Raw genomic sequence first — 21,420 nt, 5'->3', positions numbered from 1 at the left:
GTGTTAATGCCAACGGCATACATTTTGCCCATGGTGTGTATTTTGGGGGGTCTTTTGATATTTCAACCTCAGTTCCTATAATACATCTATAATACACTGTGTACACAAAATAGTTACACTCAGGACCTTCAGGACAAAAATGTCCCCATTGAAACCCATTAAACCTGTAATATTTGATCCCAGTGCCATTAAAGCATAAAATCATTAACCTATGATATTATGCTTTCATTCCGGAGCCCTGGCTTCAAAATTTGCATTTTGTATGTTTTCCACCAGATGGCGCCATTTTCCTCATGTTTAGCCTATGGAGCAAATACATGCTTTTTTCCTATTTTCTGTTTGCAGTATTATAGAGCACTGCAGGCCAGTTGATTAAATGATGCAGCTAAAATTGTGTGTGTGTGTGTGTGTGTTAGTATGGATGTCAGAGTGTGTTTTGTATGTGTGTATTGAGAACTTTGTGTGTGCACGTGTGTAAAAACAGTGGCATTTAAAGTGTTTAAATCCTGAAAATGAATTAATATTTGGTAGTTATGATCAAGACTGATGTTGGTTAAAAAAATTAACTCACTGAAAGTGGAAAATAATATTAATATATAAAATGCCAGTTTTATGACGCAGACATTTTTGTCCTCCAAGGACCTCTGAGTAAGTTTTTTAAATTGACGCACAAGGGTTAAAGTGTTGTTCAGGTGATGATGCTTTCCATATGAAACAAAAACAGACATCTCAAATATGTATATGTGCTATCTGGGTTCACGTCTAAAATAAAATAAATGGCGCTACTGTGAATAAAGGTCTATTGAATTAAAAATATGTACTAATTTGTTACTAGTAACAATGTTGCTCAAGTACTTCTGGTAACAAGCGACGACTCAAATTAACCGATTCACTAAAATGATTCGGACTTCTCAGAGCTGTAAAGAATCGAAACATTTCCTGAGAGCACGAATAAAACAATCTATATACAAACACTACACATGTTATATTTAAAAACACAGACTTCCTTCAACCAAATGAATCACAGTGAGAGAATGATGTACATATGCTTGCGAATCGGTTCGATGGAATCATTAAAAAAAGAATCGGTTGAATGATTCCTTCGCGGATCAGCCAATTAGAACTGATTCACATGAGTGGAGAAGTTAAACAGGTATGAGAGAAATCTAAAACCTTGATGCTAAAATGAACCGAAAAGCTGTTGAACTTGGCGGAGACCAGGAGGAGTTTAGGATGGGTATAACTTTATTTTTCCAAAGACAGGTGAGTTTATCGAGCAACGTTAAAAGAGGAGTTGAGATGCAAGTGGTTAAAAACCAGTGTTGGGTAAGTTACTCTAAAAAAGTAATTTATTAATTACTAACTACTAATTACATCTACTACAGTGTAATTAGATTACTGTACTAATTACTTTGTTTGAAAAGTAACTGAATTAGTTACTTATTACTAATTACTTTCTAAAACCCTGATCAACCGCAACCAGATGAAAAATACAAGGATAGATATGAAACTGTTCTTTTAATTCTTTCAAATAAATAATAATAAATAATAATAAATTAAATTCACTGTTTTATATAGAGTTGTTCTATAGTCTATATTGTATTTAATGCAATTACATCAGAAGTAACTGTAATTAAATTACTGAAAAATTCAGAGTAATCCCCTACTTTACTTTTTCAACGAAAAAGTAATTTAATTACAGAAATTATTTACTTAGTAATGCGTTACACCCAGCACTGTTAAAAACACATTTGAGCAAAACGCTGACGCCTAGTCAGAGTAAATAATGATTAGAATATACACAGGACTGGTTAACAAATATTATTTGAAGTTTGTTTGTGAATGTGTTTGTAATTTACCCGCAGCAAGAAACTATAAGGGTCACGGGTGTGATATTTTAGATGTTATTAGATTTGAAGCGATAAATATGAAAAACTGACGTAATGGACAAAAACCATTATTATTATTATTATTATTATTATTATTATTATTAATGTTAGGAAACATAGGAATATATGTGTTGTGTGCCCATTTTTGTAATGTGTGCATTCTTTTGCCACTCCAGTAGAGTGCGCCAGATAGCAATAAATGTGATTTCAAAGGATAGAAACTGTGCAGGTGTTAATAAGAATATTAACCCTAACACTGTATTGAATTGGGATTTTAAGACTATATTTTGTGCTAATTTTGAGCAACCCACTGGTGTCACTGCACTCTGTACAGCCTTGAAACTGAGACTGCCATATACACTATTATTTTCAATAGCGCAGACAAAAGTATTACACTGAAAAAAAGTTGTGTTTTGTATTGACTAATTATTTAACTATTATTTAATATATATACGTAGCATTTTTGCATCACACTTTTTAAGTAAATTCAACTTATGGTCATTTTATGTCAGCACAACTAGAAAACCTTTGTTAGATGTACACCAATGTATCAGTTTACGTAAAAATGTATGTCACACAAATATCGCAACTAATAGCAAGTTGTTTCAAATGAACATTTATATCACTGTTTCTACTTAATTTACTTGGATCTAGAGAAAATAATAACTGAGGCATTAAACGTGATTCCCCAAAGAAGTGCATATAAAGCTGCACTTGAGCTATGCATATGAACATGCACAAGGAAAAATTACATGAATTGAACATGATACAAGCTGACCACTTATGGAACACTAATGGTTACTTTACACAAAACAGCTATTTACAGTAAAACTTAATGCTTAAGATAGCAAAATTCTCTACGGATTTATTATAACAACTAATTAAACGCCCCATTAAGTTCCTTTTGACCAAACAGACACGCTTAAATTATTCAAGCGCAAGGGCTTATGGGTATTCCCCACAACCTCAGTTCTGTACTTGATTGTTTGAGACTAGTAATACTTAAATGTACGGATTTTTAAGAACTCACAATTATCTAAGTTCACCTTATAATTGATAATTTGTTGCACACATTAACGAAAATGAAGTAAAGCAAAACATTTTATAAATATGTAAATTTCTAAAGCTTTTTATTTTTATATGTTATGGTTTTTGAGCAAACAAATCATTGTAGTTTTTAATCAGTGGTCGATTTGAGATGTTTGCCCAAAGGTACAATTGCAACGAATGATAAAATGTAATAAAGAGAAAGAAAACTTGCCACTGACAAAGATCAAGACTAATCTAGTATGGCACTTAACTTTAAGATAATCAGAGACTATGCACCTGCCCTCATTGCATTTCTCATCACAGATAGATAAAAGCTTCAATAAATGACCCAATTTTGTATTTCAGAGTTGACCTTTTTCTAATTCCCTAGAAAATGGAAAGAATATGTAGAGAAAGAGACACAAATAGTTCTTGAAAAAAGACTTTTTTTTTTATTGTTTTCCAGTCCTTGAATTAATCTGATTCTGTTTACCAGGGATTAAACTTATATACAAATAGCACACACATTTATAAAGACTTTCACTGAAATTGTTCTTGTGTAAAGAGTAAAGTGCATTTCTTAGACATGTCATTTTGAATGTTTTTAAAACTTTAAGAAATATGAATATATTGTTACCAATATTAAAACATCAAATAGTGCAAGTTCCCACCAGTAGCCACAGAAGGGCTTTACTTATATACAAATCTTTAAGCACCTCCATTGTGCATGGCCATTGAAACATGTCTTTGCATTTTGCACACCAAGTAAAAAAAAAAAAAAAAGGTCTTCTCAAGTGCAGAAATATTGATCTGATATTTTCAGCCTGTTTCAGACGTTTGCAATATTTTTACATTGGCTCTTGTTTTGTTAGAAAATTGTTTGACTGATATCTCGCTTGTGGGTAAAAATGCCAACAGTACATGTTTAATAATTCTGCAAATATGTTTCTCTCAATACCATATAATTACTGAATTATTTTGAAATCAGAGGGATTGACATCAGCTATCCTAAAACTGCACGGACACACATTTCTCTCTTTAAAAACACGCCCCCTCTCAGATAAATCAGAACACAAGAGTGTTAGTGTCTTTATAAAACATCTTAGTAAAATATAGCCAAGGCTTATTTAAATATGCATAAATAGCATGAAAATAATGTTTAAACAATGCTGAATTACAATAGCCATTCAGACAAAAGAAGAAACCGCATTACCAAAGTGGTAGATGTTTATCCCCCCGTTTACATTTCCTGTACATGACAAGCACCTCCAAGACACTAAAGCAACAATTCATATGTGAAAAAAGACAAAAAGACTTCCTGCTCTGCAAAGAGATAAAGTTGAATTTCAAAAAGCCTTTCAGGTTTGAGTCTATCAACACATCTTTGGTTGTTTTACAGATGTTCAGTATAGAAATGATTAAAACAATGAATAATGTCATGACATCTCTACAAATCATTTTTTTATGGTGCTGACAAAAGCATCCTAATCAAGAGTCGATTCGAGATGCTGATTGAAGAGTAAAATAGTAAAATGCAATATCAATCATGAAAGTAATCGCGTAAGATAACATCAGTGATTTCTTTGTTGTTGTTGTTGTTGTTGTTGAACAGCAGATTTATTTGACATCTTATTATGCATAATTATTTACATTTGGCAGTAAAAAAAAAGAGAGATTTGTTAAAAACAATCTGTCAGATCCTGAGATTACATTTTTTCTAATTGTTTTCTGTTGTCTGTTCTAATTCTAAAAATATTACCACTTTTATTATATTTTGCATAGTGGATATAAAATGTGTTATTTCTTTAGTTTTTAATTTCTGAAATACCTTCATTTAAAACTGTTCAATTATGACAATGCATCAAAGCTTATAACTTATTTCAGCAGGACCTCTCTTTTTCTACTTTTTCTGATTGTCAAATTTTTTGCATGAATGTTTCACATACTGATTGCACTGAAAGGCTATGAGCAAATCTCACTTTCTGTTTCATTTACCCTTGTAAGCAAATGCTGAAGCATCCAAAAACTAGGCCTATGACATGTACACATCCAATCTTTTAAAAAGTATTTAAAATCCTTGTCATCCCATTGGAAGCTGACATTTAAAAATGCGAAAGTCTATTATTTTCTGAACTCTGTCTGAGAAAGTTTGTAAAGAACTCTGCTTGTTGCATCTGAAGCGAGCAGCTGTTTTAGGTGTGGCAGGCAGACTCCAAACCAATCAGAGCTCAGGAATTAAAGGAAAACTTTTACAAAGTCACTTTGCAGCCTCGGGAATGGGCGGGGCTCGTTCCAGTCTCACGGCCCAGGGGTCAGAAGTCGCAGAATAGAAGGGTGGGTGAGGCAGAACGTCCTCTGTTGCCAATGCGAAAGCGAACACCCCTCGTTTCCTGTCCACATCCTCTGAGATGAGCTTCCTGTCCGTCAGGCTCTCGCGGCTGTTGCCGCTTCCACCATCTACGTCCTCCAGCGGCCGCCCAGCGGCCGCCTGTCTCTCAGCTAACTGAGCCAGCAAGGGCGCACCGGCAGCGGGCAACCGCATGGTCCTGTCTCCTTGGTGGGGGTTGGGGTCTGGAGGAAAGAGGAAGTTGGTGGAGCGCCAGGCAGAGGGTTTTCGCCCCCGTCGTGGGCGCGAGACACGGCAGCTCTGCCGTTTGATGTGTCTGTGCAAGTGGTCGGAGCGCGTAAAGCTCTTGTAGCAATGCTCACACTGATAGGGCCGCACGCCTGTATGGATGCGCAAGTGGTTCTTCAGGTCGTAGTTGTGAACAAACTTTGAGTTACAGTGCAGGCAGATGTACGGCCTCTCACCGGTGTGCTTGCGCATGTGAATCTTTAGCTTGTCTTGCCTGATAAATGAAGAGAAAAAAGAGACGACAGCATTTAAAGATGGGGTCCACAGAGAAGACTTGCAAGCTAGATTCTCACACCTGCAAGAATCCCTGCAAAACCTTAAAACACACAAACACTATCTTTCTTGCACATCTTCAATCGTACATGCATGCAGAACAATACATACTGGTGTATGCTTTTATACTTGAAAAGCTGCAACTTGCGCAACAGCAACAAGACGACAACATGAAAAGTGAAACACTCTGCTGTTTTTTTTTTTTTTTTTCAGGATTTATTGTTACAGTTATGTGGTATCCAGATGAGTTATCCAGCATTCTTTTGATCTGTTTCTCACTCTATATCTCACTCAGCGAAATTTCATTCCTTTGCAGAGCATCGGAGAACAGAAGTGAAATGTAGGTCTTATATTGACATCACTATACTTTGGCTTTTATTACAGTGTGGAAACCTCATGTGGGCTTCGACCGCAGTGATGCATAAAGTGTTTCACAGCAGGTTTGTCCTCAAGATGCTGTTCTAGTTTTCATGTACAGTTTCACTGCTGTTATACTGAAGCTTAGCTACACAGCTTCAAAGAGAACATTTATACTAGACAGAGAGTGTAATTGAGTAGTTTGATTAATAAAAATGGTTTACTGGATGACATGACAACACTGACGCTTCTCACAAGTCTAAAGCCTTTCTCATAAATCTGTCACTAAAACTTTCTTGCCTTCTTCTTAAAAGAAGAAATGTCTTTAAGTGAATTCTCAGTTCAAAGCATTATTCTTGCACTCAGTCTGGATAACTTTGTTTGGCGGAAAAAGTTCAATGGGTAGCATTAGAAGTCAACAGCTCTCCTTATAAAGCTGTGGTTGTAAATATTCTTTGCCTGCTTCCTTAAAGTCACCATGAATTCAAAATTGACAATTCTTATTTTCTTATTGGATGTTGCTGTTTTTATTTTAAACGATTTATCCGTGCACGTTATTATTTTTTTTAATGGTTTGCCCTCTTAATCTTTAATCAAAAACAATAACTTGTCCCCACTCGCAATGAATTCTCTTCTCTGCTGACGTGCGTCATGGCGGAGGGCTGAGCAATAAGGTTGACCAGTAGTCAGATGAGTTTTAACCCCTCCCCTCCAGCCACCTGTCAATCACATGAATGTGATAAGGTATATTTTATGTTTCTCCATTCCCCAAACCCTCTTCCCTATCCCTAAACTATCCTGGTTGCGTGCCCTCTGGCTTGAATTTTTACAGTTTCTAAGAAGAAGTAAACAAGAAGTAGTAAACGACCTCAATATTTGGGGTTTCAAAGCGACTTTTTAAGAACCTCCTCTCTCATTTTTTCTTTTCATCTGACCCCGGGCACTCCAATTAGCAACCCTCACATTGGAGTCACCTTAGTTGGACTCACCTGGTGAAGCGGACCTCGCAGATGGTACACATGTAGGGTTTCTCTCCTGTGTGCGTTCGCATGTGTCGTGGCAACTTCCCCGCTCCTTGAATCACCTTGTTGCAGATCGGACACTGCTGTGATGCTTTGGGCTTAATCTTCCTCTCCTCCTCCAGCTGCCATGGAGGAAACAGTGTGCCCAGGTGGGATGCAGAAAGAAAACTCAGGTAAGACCGCAGGTCTGCACCATCCTTGATCTGACCGAGAGCAGGGTCAGAGGCCACACTCAATCCTGGACTCATGAAGTCTTTGAGGAAGTCTCTGTGAAAGACAGGGTTTGAGGGCTCGTCCTTCATCTCTTCTTTGATAACTTCTTTCTTGACGGCAAGGTCCAGCGGGCCGTTTTCTAGTGAGGCGGTTGGGAAGGGGTGAGAAGGGTGACGGGCCTCCAGAAGCTGAGGGTACCCTGGGAACTCTGATGCCCACATGGGAGCGTAAAAGCTGGGGATGAGAGGTGAGAAGCTGGCCCCCCTTTCCAAGCCAGGCACTTTCGGGTACAGTCCTTCCTGAAGTAGGGACTCTATAGAGAAATCCTTCAGTGCACGGCCCTCTAATCCCTCTGGCCCTCTGGGTTTGTCAGCACGTTGGGCTTCTGGGGTGTCCAACTGGCATCTTTGGGAATATTTGCTGTCCCGTTCAGGGTGTACCCCCTGTTGCGAGCTGCAGGGTGGGCTGTCCGCTCCCCTCTCTTCCCAGCCTTTATGGCTGTCCTGGTTTTCGGACAGCTCCCCTTGTGCCGATTTTTCGCTGATGTTGTCGCCAACATGATCATCCCCATCTTTTGAGTCATTTTCTGCCTCCTCCATTTCTTCCTCGTCGTCCTCCTCCTCGTCTTCCTCATCGTCCCCCTCAAACTCCTCGCCTTCCACCCCATGCCCTCCTCCACCACCTCCTCCCGTGTCCATAATTTCTAGACAAACGTTTATGATGCAAGGAATTTCTAGCAGCCTCGCCGTGGTCAGAATCTCTTTGACGTTCGACGCTGTTACTGTCAGCGTCGACGTATATGCAAACTCCAAAATGGCCGTCAGCGATTCAGGCGCCACAAAGTCCAGCTCGTAGACAGCGTGTTGGTTTGAGTCCCTGCCGGTACCGGTTGCCACGGTAAAGAGTTTTTTAAAGTACTGACTACATGCGGCCAGGACGGAACGATGGGTGCGGTACTCTTGGTCTCTGACGACTAGGATGACATCACAAAGCAACCCGTCCCGTCGTTGCTCGTTAAGACTGCACAGGACGTCATTACTATGGTTTGGGAAAGGGATCCCAATCAGGTCCTCATCTGTGTGTGCCATCCTCTCCGAGGAATCTGTGGAAAGAGAAGGAAAGACTAAATAGTTGAAATTTGAAATTTGAGTCGTGAAGTACCCAATTTAGTGCAAATGTCCTTAAAAAAATTATAAGCAGCTAAGCAAGTAGATTTTCGCCCATCACCCCGATTTTGCATGTTCTGCCGTTCTTCGGCTAATTCAATGTGCACAAGTGTTGTGCACATGCCTGTTTTTGTTTTGATATCAAGAGCAGAGAATAACCCGACGATTTCAAATCTTATTACATTGTCTGCTTTTTGGATAGAGCTGTTTTTTGATAGTTATCAGCATAATGCTGTGCATGTAAATGTGCTCATCATATAATGCAGGGAAACCCATAATGTTTTTGGAAAAAATACTTAATAAATGCTTTATACTAAATACTATTTATGAGTATTGAAAACTCAAATACAGTAAAATAAAAAAAAAGTTCACATCAATTGATTTTTTTTTTATCTCTGTCCACAACATGCAAGATATATTGTGACAGCACACAGTTCTGTAAAAGTGTTTGTTTGTTTGTATGTGTGTGTGTGTGTGTGTGTGTGTGTGTGTGTACATGTTCATACTACATTGTGGGGACCAAATGTCCCCACAAGGATAGTAAAACTTGACATCACCTACCTTGTGGGGCCCAGTCAGCGGTCCCCACAAGGGAAATGGCTTATTAAACATACTAAACTATGTTTTTTTGAAAATGTAAAAATGCAGAAAGGTTTCTGTGAGGGTTAGGTTTAGGGGTAGGGTTAGGGTTAGGGGATATAGATTATCGTTAGATCTGTATAAAATCCGTAAAATGCATGGAAGTCTATGGAGAGTCCCCACAATGATATAAATACAAGTTTGAGTATGTGTGTGTGTGCATGCTTGCAATGTATGAGTAAGAGGATGCTTCAAATAATCAGATAATTCATTAGCTCCTATATAGCGTGCAAGGAACATCTTTCTCACTGGTTTTTTCTGATTGTGATCACACAGCAACACCACTGATTTCTGCTTTTTGCACCATATATTGATAGCAGTGGGCAATTTGTTGTTTTGGCTTTCAAAGATAGTGAATTAAATCTGATCTTTTGCATTGTGAAAAAAGCTGAAACATATCTGTCACTTTCGGAAAGAAAAGAAGACAACACAGGAAGGCAAAAGGGGTCAGGCTCTAGTTTCTGCTTTAAGCAGGGGAAAAATGTCAGTGCGTGAAAAAAGTAACCCACCGCCCCCAGTTTTACTTGTATTGCATGAACAGCTTAACAATCAGAATTAATTATGTACATATAACATATTATGTCTCCTTAGGTGTGTGATGGAATAAAGTCATACGGTTTTGGAAGAGTATGAGGGTGAATAATTGATTTTTGTAACTCTCACAAAACACAGGACATTGAATCATTATTGATTTCAGTTTTCTGTGGACAAGTTAGATTCAGAATAATCTTCTTTCTTCCGAAGAAAATAATGCATTTGAAAAAAACTGTATTTTTCTGTAGGTGTGGGTAGCGAATCTCCATTCAGATGGTTTTAAACTACAGTCCTACATGAATGGGGCCTGAATTGTACCTGTGGATTCGCTGAAATGTTTACAGTGACTTTTTAAAGAGCCATTTTGGCAGCATTGTCCTTCATTCATGGCTATGAATAGAGTTTAATCGTAGTGTTTCTCATCCCCGTGGTCATTGCAGGCATGTGGATGGATGCTTTCATGTATCCCGCCACCACTAAAGCTGTCGACTGGCTTTCAATGGTCCACAAACTTGGCACCCAAGTTAATAAAATATAGTTTTTTGGCCTTATTTCCACTAACAGTGAACATTTTTTCTTGTACATTCTCTTTTCATTGTCTATAATATTAAGCTCAGCACTCAATCAACATTTTAATGTCCCCTCTGCTGTTGCTAGGAGACAGTTGCTATAATTACCATTTGAACATATAGTCCAGTAATGACAAATATATCTTTAAATGAAGACGCACATGCACCAAACAATAGGACTCCTCCAGGTCAATAATATTTATTATTATATACATTTATAAACCTTTGTAATAGACTCATTCACTACAGTGTAATTACAGACATTACATTTACATGAAATAAATTAAAATGACTAGTCCCTGTATTGACAAGGAAAAAAAAAAAAATCTAGAGATAGTCAAGTTGTCATGCTTTAAATTATCCTGGAAAAACTTTAAAAATAAAAATATATATATATATATATATATGCTTCGTGTGGCAACATTAAAATGAACTGACTTAATTGAATTCAAGTATGTTTTGTAATCTGACAAAATTTACATTTTACAAATTAGGTAACGTCAACGAAAGTCAGTTACATGCATGGGACAGGTCAAGTAAAAATAGATCCTTGGGATAACAATAGCAGGTTTCCACATTTTCAGTGTACCTGTTACGCTCAGAGGAAGAGAACGACAGAAGTGGAGAACCCAAATTCAGGTTTATTAATAGACACAAAGAAAACACAGGTATTCATGGAAAAACTGAACTGGATACAAAAACAAAAATGAAGCTAAACAAACAACAAAGGCAATACAAATACTGGAGATATCTACTCGAAATCTATCACAAGAAGGAATGGTGAGAACATGTGAAGTCCAAATGAGACTAGACAAAGAATGAGAGCCTGAGGTGAGTATATATAGTGTTCATGATGACATGATAAATGGAGATCAGGTGAACGTAATTAGTTTTCAGGAGAGTTGGAGTAGGGAAGAGAGGGAGCAGAGACTGACGAGGGCCTGACAGTACCAAACCCGTAACCTGTATTTAATGTAGTCTGTTTTTTAACCTTGTGTAGTTTTGTTTATGGTGTTTGAGCCTGAGGACATGTCACACAACCTGTCAATGTTAACATCTGCCTAATTTGGCTAGCTTCTACCAAGTAGCAGAAGAATTTGCACCAAAATACCGTAGAGTTTCGAATGCAAGGCCTTTAACAAGCATGGTCAACAACAAAAGAAACTGAGCAATTTTTCCTCCCTTTTAAAAGCAGGTAAGCCAGTTGATTTAGCCAACCTACCTATGAATGACTATAGTTAGTTGAATTTTATTAAGTTGTCCACGACCCTATCAAAAAAGACACATTTTTTAAATTTGTATGATGTAATTGTAAATCACAAAATTCAAATCAGCAATAGATACAGTAACAGATAGAAAAGAGGAGGATGAGATCCTATATCCTAAGAAGTTCCCTGACAGGTTGGCCAAAAAAGAGAGAGGAAAAAAAAAAAAACATTGCCCCACCCTGGAAAATCCAGCCAAGTTAAATAGGCGTTCGGAGCTAAAAACAACAGTAGGGAGGGAGAGAAAAAAGAAGGAAGAGAGAGAAAGAGAGGTCTCCCACCCACCCTGGGAGTGCATGCATTTCTACTCTCCTCAACCTCCCACCTCCTCACACACTCCCATAATTATAGCATACATGTATAAGTGTCTTATAGGGCTGACTGGTCCCTCCACACATGTGACACTGGCTAACTCCTTTCAGTCTTGAGAATATATGCCTGCATGCATCTAAACACACTCGCACACATTTTACGGGTGAACAAATCGCTGAAGGACTTTTGGTGCTAATTTTGAATATATTGCTCGTTTATGAACATATCTCTGGTTTATGTGATGTTGAACACTCATGGTGTTTGTTAGTTGACAATCACAGTGACAACAGAACTGATCTATATCAGAAAATGAACTATAACACCCCTTATGTTTAAAATAATTACTTAAAGGAATAGTTCGCCCAAACATAAAAATACTCTCATTATTTACTCACCCTCATGCCATCCCAGATGTCTTTGACTTTCTTTCTTCTGCGGAACACAAATGAAGCTTTTTAAAAGAATATCTCAGCTCTGTTGGTTCAAACAATGCAAGTGCATAGTGGCAAGAACTTTGAAGCTCCAAAAAGCACATAAAGGCAGCATAAATGTAATCCATAAGACTCCAGTAGTTAAATCCATGTCTTCAGAAATGATATGATAGGTGTGGGTGAGAAACAGATCAATATTTAAGTCCTTTTTTACTCTAAATCTCCACTTTCACATCTGTAGTCACATGTGGCCACTTTTTAGTGTCACTTTCACATCTGAAAGTGAAAGTGGAAATTTAGAGTAAAAAAGCCAGTGACTTAAATATTGATCTGTCTCTCATCCACAGAGCTGAGATATTTTTTCAAAATAATCATGATTTGTCTTCAGCAGAAGAAAGAATATCATACACATCTGGGATGGCATGAAAGTGAGTACATTTTGAGAGAAATAAAATTTTTAGGTGAACTATCCCGTTAACTAACATTACAACATTTTTACTATAAAAATGTTTACTTTTATATATATATATATATATATATATATATATATATATATATATATATATATATATATATATATATATGCGTCCCTCGAGGGTCCAGGGATCCAGCTTTGCTGCCCCTGACCTTTCCGAAGTTGAGTAGTCCTGCCCTAACACTTACACAAAACCCCTTGCTTTTTATATTTTCATCAAGACATTATTTAGAAGTTTTTTTTCTTGTGGGGTCCGTTGGCTCGTTGTCATTGACTGGACCACTGCTCAGCAAGTGCGTCATTAGACAGAACATTTGTATTTTTTACATGCCGTTTTATTGTAAAGCGATTTATTCGTTTCTGCTCAAATGGGGTATGCATAAAGAATTTTTGCAATTTCTTTTGTCTTGTTTCAGGTAGCATTTGTCATGTGACTTCTGAAGTTTCTAACAAAGTTTGAAAGAAGTTGAGACGTCATTTTAGCTCAATTGTCACATGCTGCTCGTGATAAATGATGACAGGCATTCGTTATTGTTAAAGCGGCAATCACAAATCCACCTTTTGTTTGACTGATCTCTAATCCTGATTTTTTTTATTTTTTATTCAAGTATACATTTGTAATAAGTCTAATTAAACAAATCTTATGCATAAGACTAGCATAAGATGTTTTAAAGGTGGACAAATATTCTGTTGGTTTCTATTTAATTAATTTAATCTGGTGTTTTTACTTAATGCAACTAAACACCTATGCTGATTACAATATAAACAGTAAAATCTGTAAACATAAAAGCATTCATACTGGCAATCAAACCAATAGCCTATATAAAGCACATCCTCAAAGTTCATGTTGTTGTTTTATTTGGTTATATCGTTTGAAAATTTTACTCAATCCTTGGGGATAAAAAAAACAAAAAAAAGTGTTTGAACTATTCAAAACAAAGTCCATTTTTGGACGCTTATCAGCTGCATTTTGTTGCTTGCCGAACCATTGATGACCATATTAAATGTTTTGAGGTTGTAGGATCGTCAGAGATAATCTGAGCATCTGAGAACAACGTTCAGCTTTTGTTCTGGTGAAGTTCCTAATCTACAAAGTTTTACTAGTCTTAATCGTCGCATGAAATACCCACACAGCAAATCCTGCACTTTTGCCTGACAAAGTGCCACACACACATTTCAGCTGCGAGATGTTGTTGGAAAAGATGCATGTGTGTGTGTTTCTTGCTACATGTTTTCTCTAGCCTTATAATATAGTGTAATATAATGTAGGCGAGTTGTGTTGTAATGCTATTGTGTTGTTGTCCTTGCTAACTGCATCCAGAAACGAGCATGCAGCGCTACATATGTCCAATTCCTTCTTTTTTAATAAATCAGACAAACCGAATTGAGAATCAAACTGAAATGATCACTAATTGGTCTGAATCTTGCACTGAATCGATCAAGCAAGCAACTCACTTCCTCACTGAAACTTTTTTAAATCAATGCTAAAAATGCCAAATTTGTACGGTCAGTGAAACTGAAATCCGTCTATACTGAATATCTGTTTAAATTGCAATAGTTAAAGATGCATATCAGCAACAGAGTTTCAGTGTTTTGTTGTGGTAAATGGTATTTAAAGTAATATAAGAAATAGTATTGTTATTGTCTAGCAAGTTTGACCTCATTGTGTCTTTTTTTGTGTGTGATTTATAAGTCTGATCAGTATTAACCTTGTTTGTATTCTCTTATTTGTTCTTAATGTATATCCGTGTTAACGTATTTCTAGTTCTAAGTTCAATATCAGTCATTATGTGTCATGTCTCAAAATGTAAATGACGCTATTACTGTAAGTTAAAACCCAAATAACCCCTTCAGTTCTTTTGATCTCCCAAAATAACACACCTATGTTTGATCTCTGAACTAAATGAACACACACACGCTTTGATGATGGTCTTAACGGGGACAAAGAGGTTTAAAGGAAAATTAATATATAGATTATTAATTATTGTTTTGAGAGATCAAAAACTGAGCAGTACAAAAGCTTTCCCTCTATTTTTTGAACAGAGTTTTGAGGCTAAGTCGCCCAGTTATATAAACTCTGTCATTTACTCACTCGTGTTTGTCTTACAAGTTTGGAACAACATGAGAGCGAGCAAATGACAAAATGTTCACTTTTGGTTAAACTGTCCCTTTAAAACTGCAATGCATTTCATGCACGACAAATGCATAGTCTGATTCTGTGATGCAAAGATGACCAACTCTTGATTCGGTGAAGTTACAACATCTCCAAAAGTTAAAACCGTTCACATTTGTGCAAGATATTTCATCATGGGCTCTTTAGGGATGCAGGGCTTGCGTCTAAGACAGGAGGGAGTGCGTGTCATTGTGAACAGACTTACGGCTGCTCAGACTGCTGGTAAATTGGCTACATCCAGCCGTGGTTTCGTGGGTCCTGAGGGAGATCATTTAGGGGCCTCACCTGCAGGGGCACCTGTAGGTTTTACTCTATTAGCACTTAGCCAAGGCTGTATGCAGACAGAACTGCCTCCCTCCCGTGTGCTTTAGCGATGGGCAGGTAATCATCCAATAAGAGTAGCTGGATTTGAATACAGTTCCTGTCGGCCCTGTAGCTGATGAGACACCAGCAGCTGAACAGCGATGCAGCGGATGGGATGATTTGCATACAATAAATGCAGCAGCAGACGGTTTAATGGCATTTCAGTAGCTGTAAACCTGATAGAAATTATTTTGAAAACAGCCTGAACTCATGAACGTTACGTGACGATGGCAAAATATTTGTGAAGCAAAATTACGTGCTTCATTACATGTTTTGCTGCAGTTCCCTGGTGAAATGTCCAGCGGGGGGCGCCAAAAGCTAGTGAAATGCTGTCGTAATCGGACGAGGTTTTTAAGGTGAATATTAGATGGAGGTTTTAATGAGTAAAACGTACCTCCCTAACCTAAACCTTTAACCTAAACCTAACCAATAGTGTTCTAAAATAAAATGAGAGTTAAACAAAACAGACATCCTTACCCTAAACCTAACCAATAGTGTCCAAAAACAAAATGCGACATGAAAAGCACATTTTCTGAATCAGCCACGTCATTTTGTGTTGCATCTATGACAGTTTCGTCTCACTGTCAGCTTGCGTGCTTTGTTGGGCTCGAAATGTGGATTTACGGGTCCAAAGTTTGACACTCTATGAGGTGAGCTACAGCGGCAGCTAGTCACATTGGAATAAGTGTGTAAGTGTAGGTTAGTCTCTAATACAAGTGTTAAAATGTATCATTTTTTCAAATTATGTGTTGCAGTAAAAGTATTTCGATATCATAACATATCATAACATAGCAGCGTGTGATTAAAAGTGTGAAAAATACGTATTTATTAAGTCATAATCAGCTGTTGTAACACGTAAAACTCAGTTTGCAAAAATTTAGATATAGTAACGTTAACTCTGTGTGACTAGGTTGCTTGAACATCAGACATTTTTATAATGTTTTTACAATCTTGATAATTATGTTTGAGGTTCTGGCATTAAATTGAGATGTAAATTCTGCATTTTTTTTTTGTTTGGACAGTTTACATGACTAATTCTTGTATGATTATTATACATGCAGTTTTTATTTCCTTATTGAGAAACTTGGAATATTTTGTTTTTTCATTTTGTTTTTTATTTGCAATGTTTGTTCACGACAATTAAAAATACCTTCTTTTTTTATTTTTATTAAAAATAGAAAAAAACAGTAGCTGATGCTCTGAACTGTATCACAACAACAGTTTTTTACTTTCTTACTTTTTAAACATCACAACGTACTTAAGTCTCACAATAAGTGAGCTCAAAGCAAAATGTGACAAAATAAATAAAAATAAATAAATAAATCAAGATTTTCCCACAGACTGCAACAAAAAGTCACAAAATTCACCCCAAAACAAAATTTGCTTCAAAATTAAGGTTTTAAAATCAGCGCCTTCCTAAAAACACATTCTAGGAGGAAAAAAAAGAAAAAGATATCATCAATGTCTAAGCTTAAGTCTCAAAAACTGTCGCTCCAAAAAGCTAAAATGTCCAAAAAGCTCAAATGTAATTAAAAATGGTTAAAAGCTTGAAAAGAAATGGTGACCAGTTACTGCACATAAAATATACACTTGTACATTTATAAAAAAAAATTAAAAAAAATAAATAAAAAAAACTTGATATTTGAAAAAAGTCCATGTCTATGTTAGTTGTCAAGCAGCCTCAAACAAATTGACTACAGACCACAAACTTTAACCGGGACCTTGTTCAACAAAGTTAATAAAATGTAATAAACTTCTGCAGTTTAGGTTTGTCCTCGAGTTCTGCCATTATTTTGACCCAAATATACTCCTATATACTGATTCGTTCAGCAAACAACAGAATATAACAGACGTAAAAATGTCACTTGACTACTGTTAGAGGCTTCTTACGATTACACACAGTGATTGTGTAATGTCTGCTGTAATTCATCTGTTTAGTAAATATATGAAGCAAGACTGTACAGACACCTGCATCACAGGCCTCACCTGTTACAAACAGTAATTTACACCGTTTTTAATCTGCGTTCAGCCCTCTGACTACACACACAGAGACGCACACACACATGCACTCACCAGTCTTCTTCATGACACCCTTTAGAAACCCTGTCTTACTTTGTAAAACGACACCCTGTTTAAACCTCTGTATTCCCAATGATATTTAGAGTCTTTCTCATTTTTTGGTGGGTTCAGACAAAGTAAGCTAAAGACGTTTATGTTGCAGTTTAATGTTGCCCAAATATTTGACATGGATCTGTTTTTTTTGGACGACAATGAGAAAAGCAAAAATCACAATGAAACCGACAATTTCAGTTCTTATCTGGGCCGCTTTCATATTGTTTAAATGAATCAGATATGTTTAGTTTTTCTCAATGTGACAGGCTGAAAATTCATGTGATTTTTATGTCAGTCTAACTCATCATTCATCATAATTGCTCTCTTGATTTCCCAATGAATCATAAAATAATTCATACTTTGCACTATTTGAACTATAACTGCATTACACAGAAAGGTGCACAAATATATTTTGTATTAAATAAATGTATTTTGATGCACATTAGGTCTCAAATGTTGTGACACCCTTGAAACGATTAAAAAGGTCAGTCCAGAATCAGTTTTAGAGTTTTTACTAAAAATCGTTTTTTTAGTTGTTTGACCTGTTTTTTATATTTTAACCTGTCGTGGAAATAGCCATAGACACTGACATGGCGTTAAAAACAAACAAACAAACAAATGCTCACACTTTAAACCGTGACGGCTAGGTTAATAGTTTAAAATGGTCATTCTAATGCATGGAGTTAACTAGCAGTTCAAAGTTTTTCTAATTTCATATAATTAAAAACATTATAATATTGTGGCGTTTGTTGATGTTACATTTTAAAAAGTCTAAATTCTAAATTTAAGCTGAAGGTTTGACAGCCTGTATGTAAACAACTTAAAAAGTACAGAAACTGCAGTTTTGATAACTCATTTCATAAACTCATTTTTCTCGCTCAAAGACTTTAAAATTACAAGACACACTTTGGCTCGAGGTTTGAACATGTGTTACCTACTGTATATAACAACTTAATGTAAATGGCGACTGGAAAGTGTATTTTAGATAACTAATTTTATAAACTTGTTTTCAATTTTTGATAGACAGTCAAAAGACAGAGCGCACATTGCCATGTTAGTTTCATCCGCGTATGCTGTAATTGTCGATTTGCTGTGTCATTAGTTGTTTGTGTTGTTAGTTTGTGTTCAGAGCGGGCCAGAACTCCACACGCTCATTTTCTGGAGACGACATCAACAGAACGGCCCAAATAATTACGTGACTCATCAAATTACTGCCCACAAACGTGCTGTTCTATACCTGAAACACAAAAACGAACTCAACACAGAAGTGCACAATTAAACACAAATGCTTGCACGTACATTTTGACTTAAACGTACACGCACAGACAAACGCTGCAAACGGGAAACTCACTCAAGTCACTCACCCCTCCAGATCTGCAGGTGTATGCTAGTGTGTTTGCGATTAATTCCAGGACTAAGTGTCGTCTCAGATCTGAGCCTGTCTCATCTCCATCCCTAAGGGACATAAAGACGTCTGTCCATCCTGTCAGCCCGAGCGTCTCTTCTCCATTCACAAAAAGCCGTAGCATCCAACTACAAGCCCAAAACAACAACACACACGAAGAGACCGAGATGTTTGTGTGGAAGCTGACAGAGGGAGGAGAGAAAGAAAGAGAGAGAGAGGGAGGAGGTGGACGTACTCTCGAGTGGCGGTACAGAGATGTAGTTTTTATAGCTGGGTGGGTAGCTCAGGATAATAATACCCATCCTCCTCCACAACACAGTTTAAGCTCAGTATGTAATAAAGCCCATGGTGCACAAACCCTCTGATTTGGGGTCAGACAAAATGAATTTTTAGTTTTATTCATGACGGATTTGCAGCTTGAACTTGGGGACAAGTAGAGGAAGAGATAGTTTCGATAGAGAGAGAAAAGTACCAGTGCTATTTATGTGTCTGCATCAACTCAAAAGATGAATAAAAAGCCATTGCTTATGTTCAGAATAGCATGCTAATATACTACTGTTAATATTTCTGCTGTATATAGTGTATGTGTGTAGTGGACTAAAGCACTGAACTGGTAAGCAAAAGGTTGTTGGTTCAATCCCCACAGCCATCACCATTGTGTCCTTGAGCAAGGCACTTAACTCCAGGTTGCTCCAGGGGGATTGTCCTTGTAATAAGGGCACTGTAAGTCGCTTTGGATAAAGCGTCCGCCAAATGCATAGATGTAAATGTTTACTATATATGGTATGCAGGTAGATAATGAATAACATGGACTTTTTCATCAACATCAAGATTTTAGGTTAAAATGTATAAGGTAAAGTGTATTTTAGGTCTAACTATAAAAGTATATTCCATGTTTTCTCTCAATTAAATATGAGGTCATTATAAAACTGTATGTAGAATAATTCTACAAGAATCACTTTTTTTTTTTAAAGTATAATCATGTTAACTACACCAACATTTTTAGCTGGCATAACTCAAAACCTCATCATTTCTGATCATTGTAATCACCATTTTGCCTTCACTGTTTCATTTTAAACGGTCCTCTGGTGTAATAAATGCATTTTTAAGTCCAGTATGTTCTTTAAAGCTGCATGCATAACATGGATAATTAGCTAAATTCTCATCCTAAAAGTATTTCATGTCAACTACTCATGCATAGAAAACCTGGAGGATTTCTGAAATTTGCCAGAATGTGCAGTATAACAAGACACACTGAACATAATACTGTACGCCACAACTGTACAGGAGGTGATAATTACTTTTTTACTCTGTTTCTCGAATCACTATTCAATAGGACTTGCAAAAATCAAGACATTTCATGTCCCAGGGGTTGATTTTTTTTTCTTCTTTTTGTTATATAAAGGTAACATTAATACTGAATTATAACTAGGTCTTCATTATTATTTTTTTTGTTGTTGTTGCACTTTTCAAATGTCTTTTATTTGACTTTTTTAGCCTTGTCCCAGACTTCCAGTGTTTAACTATGAATATCCATTATATAAATACAAATTCTTATATGTTTAAAACCGATAAGCAAAGAGTGAAACACACAGAATTTCATGTGAAAATGATTTCTATCAATTTTCCAAAATTACGACCACCACACCAAACTTTTTGCCCCTAATCAATTTTGTAGAAAATTGAGTGTACTTGGGAACCAAGTGGACAAAAGTGTCGGTGAAGAGCATGCCTGAGATGAAATGAGACAAGTGATGTTTGATGAAAACATAGAAAAATCAAGGGAAACATCACTTGAGAACAGAATATTTTTTATAGGCCGTCATTTCCAATCAAACTGTAATTTTGCCAAATTATGCAAAAAGTGTGACTATATTATTTAATTGTGTATATTTAGAATACATAAAACATTAGCTATAAAATTAGCCTTAGCAAGACAGAGGAATTGGCCAATTTATTTCAAAAGCATAAAAATTTAATTTCCATCCACGTCATTTCCACCACAGAACACAACACACAGTTTGAGATATGATAACAATAATTTTATAAAAACTTTTCATAAAAAAATTGACATAAATCTCCTGTAATGCATGTATGCAAAATAAACAAACTAGTGAGAGTGTGAAACATGTTTCTAGAAGTCCACAGAGCTAAAAGTGCCTGAAGTTGAAGAAACTCCCTTTCACACAGAAATGGATGAACAGTTTATAATGTGCAGTAATTTCCTGTAATCTATAAGGCACACGGTTTAGATATATGCATACAGTTTTGTACAAGGGAAATTGAATGACGGGTGTTATATACCTAACATCAGAAGTGAGACATTCAAGTTAATTAAAAGTTTGTTTTATACGTGTAGTTTGACCCACATTGCAATTCACTCTGTGTGTTCCTCAACAGGGCTGTTTAATTTCCCTTCGTTGAAACTGAAACCGGTGATAGATGCCCAATAAGTTAGTATATGTGTAAACTTAAATTCACAGTTGTGGAGAGCGAGTCTGTTCGTTCAACCCCAGTTTGCATTAACAGTAATTCAGTGTGGTAAATCTACAAAGCAA

General features: G+C 36.6%; 1 protein-coding gene across 3 annotated transcripts in view; it reads right to left on the bottom strand.

Moving 5' to 3' along the window:
• Window positions 1-3,355: 3,355 nt before the first annotated feature.
• LOC127430829 (zinc finger and BTB domain-containing protein 7C-like) overlaps window positions 3,356-21,420 on the bottom strand; it is a 42,465-nt gene continuing 24,400 nt past the window's right edge. The window contains exons 2-4 of one of the 3 annotated variants that reach the window (XM_051680934.1): window positions 12,299-12,335; window positions 7,173-8,520; window positions 3,356-5,767 (exon numbers count right to left, since the gene is read on the bottom strand). In XM_051680934.1, coding sequence (XP_051536894.1) covers window positions 5,176-5,767; window positions 7,173-8,520; window positions 12,299-12,335 — 1,977 coding nt within the window. In that variant the 3' untranslated portion in view covers window positions 3,356-5,175. Of the gene's footprint in view, window positions 5,768-7,172; window positions 8,521-12,298; window positions 12,336-18,821; window positions 19,033-21,420 lie in introns of those variants that run through there. The other 2 variants (XM_051680936.1, XM_051680935.1) reach the window with 2 other exon arrangements.

The sequence above is a fragment of the Myxocyprinus asiaticus genome, chromosome 40 (genome assembly GCF_019703515.2).
Source record: "Myxocyprinus asiaticus isolate MX2 ecotype Aquarium Trade chromosome 40, UBuf_Myxa_2, whole genome shotgun sequence".
NCBI lineage: Eukaryota > Metazoa > Chordata > Actinopteri > Cypriniformes > Catostomidae > Myxocyprinus > Myxocyprinus asiaticus.
Note: the sequence above shows the minus strand (reverse complement) of the source record. Positions and strands in the feature narration are given on the sequence as shown.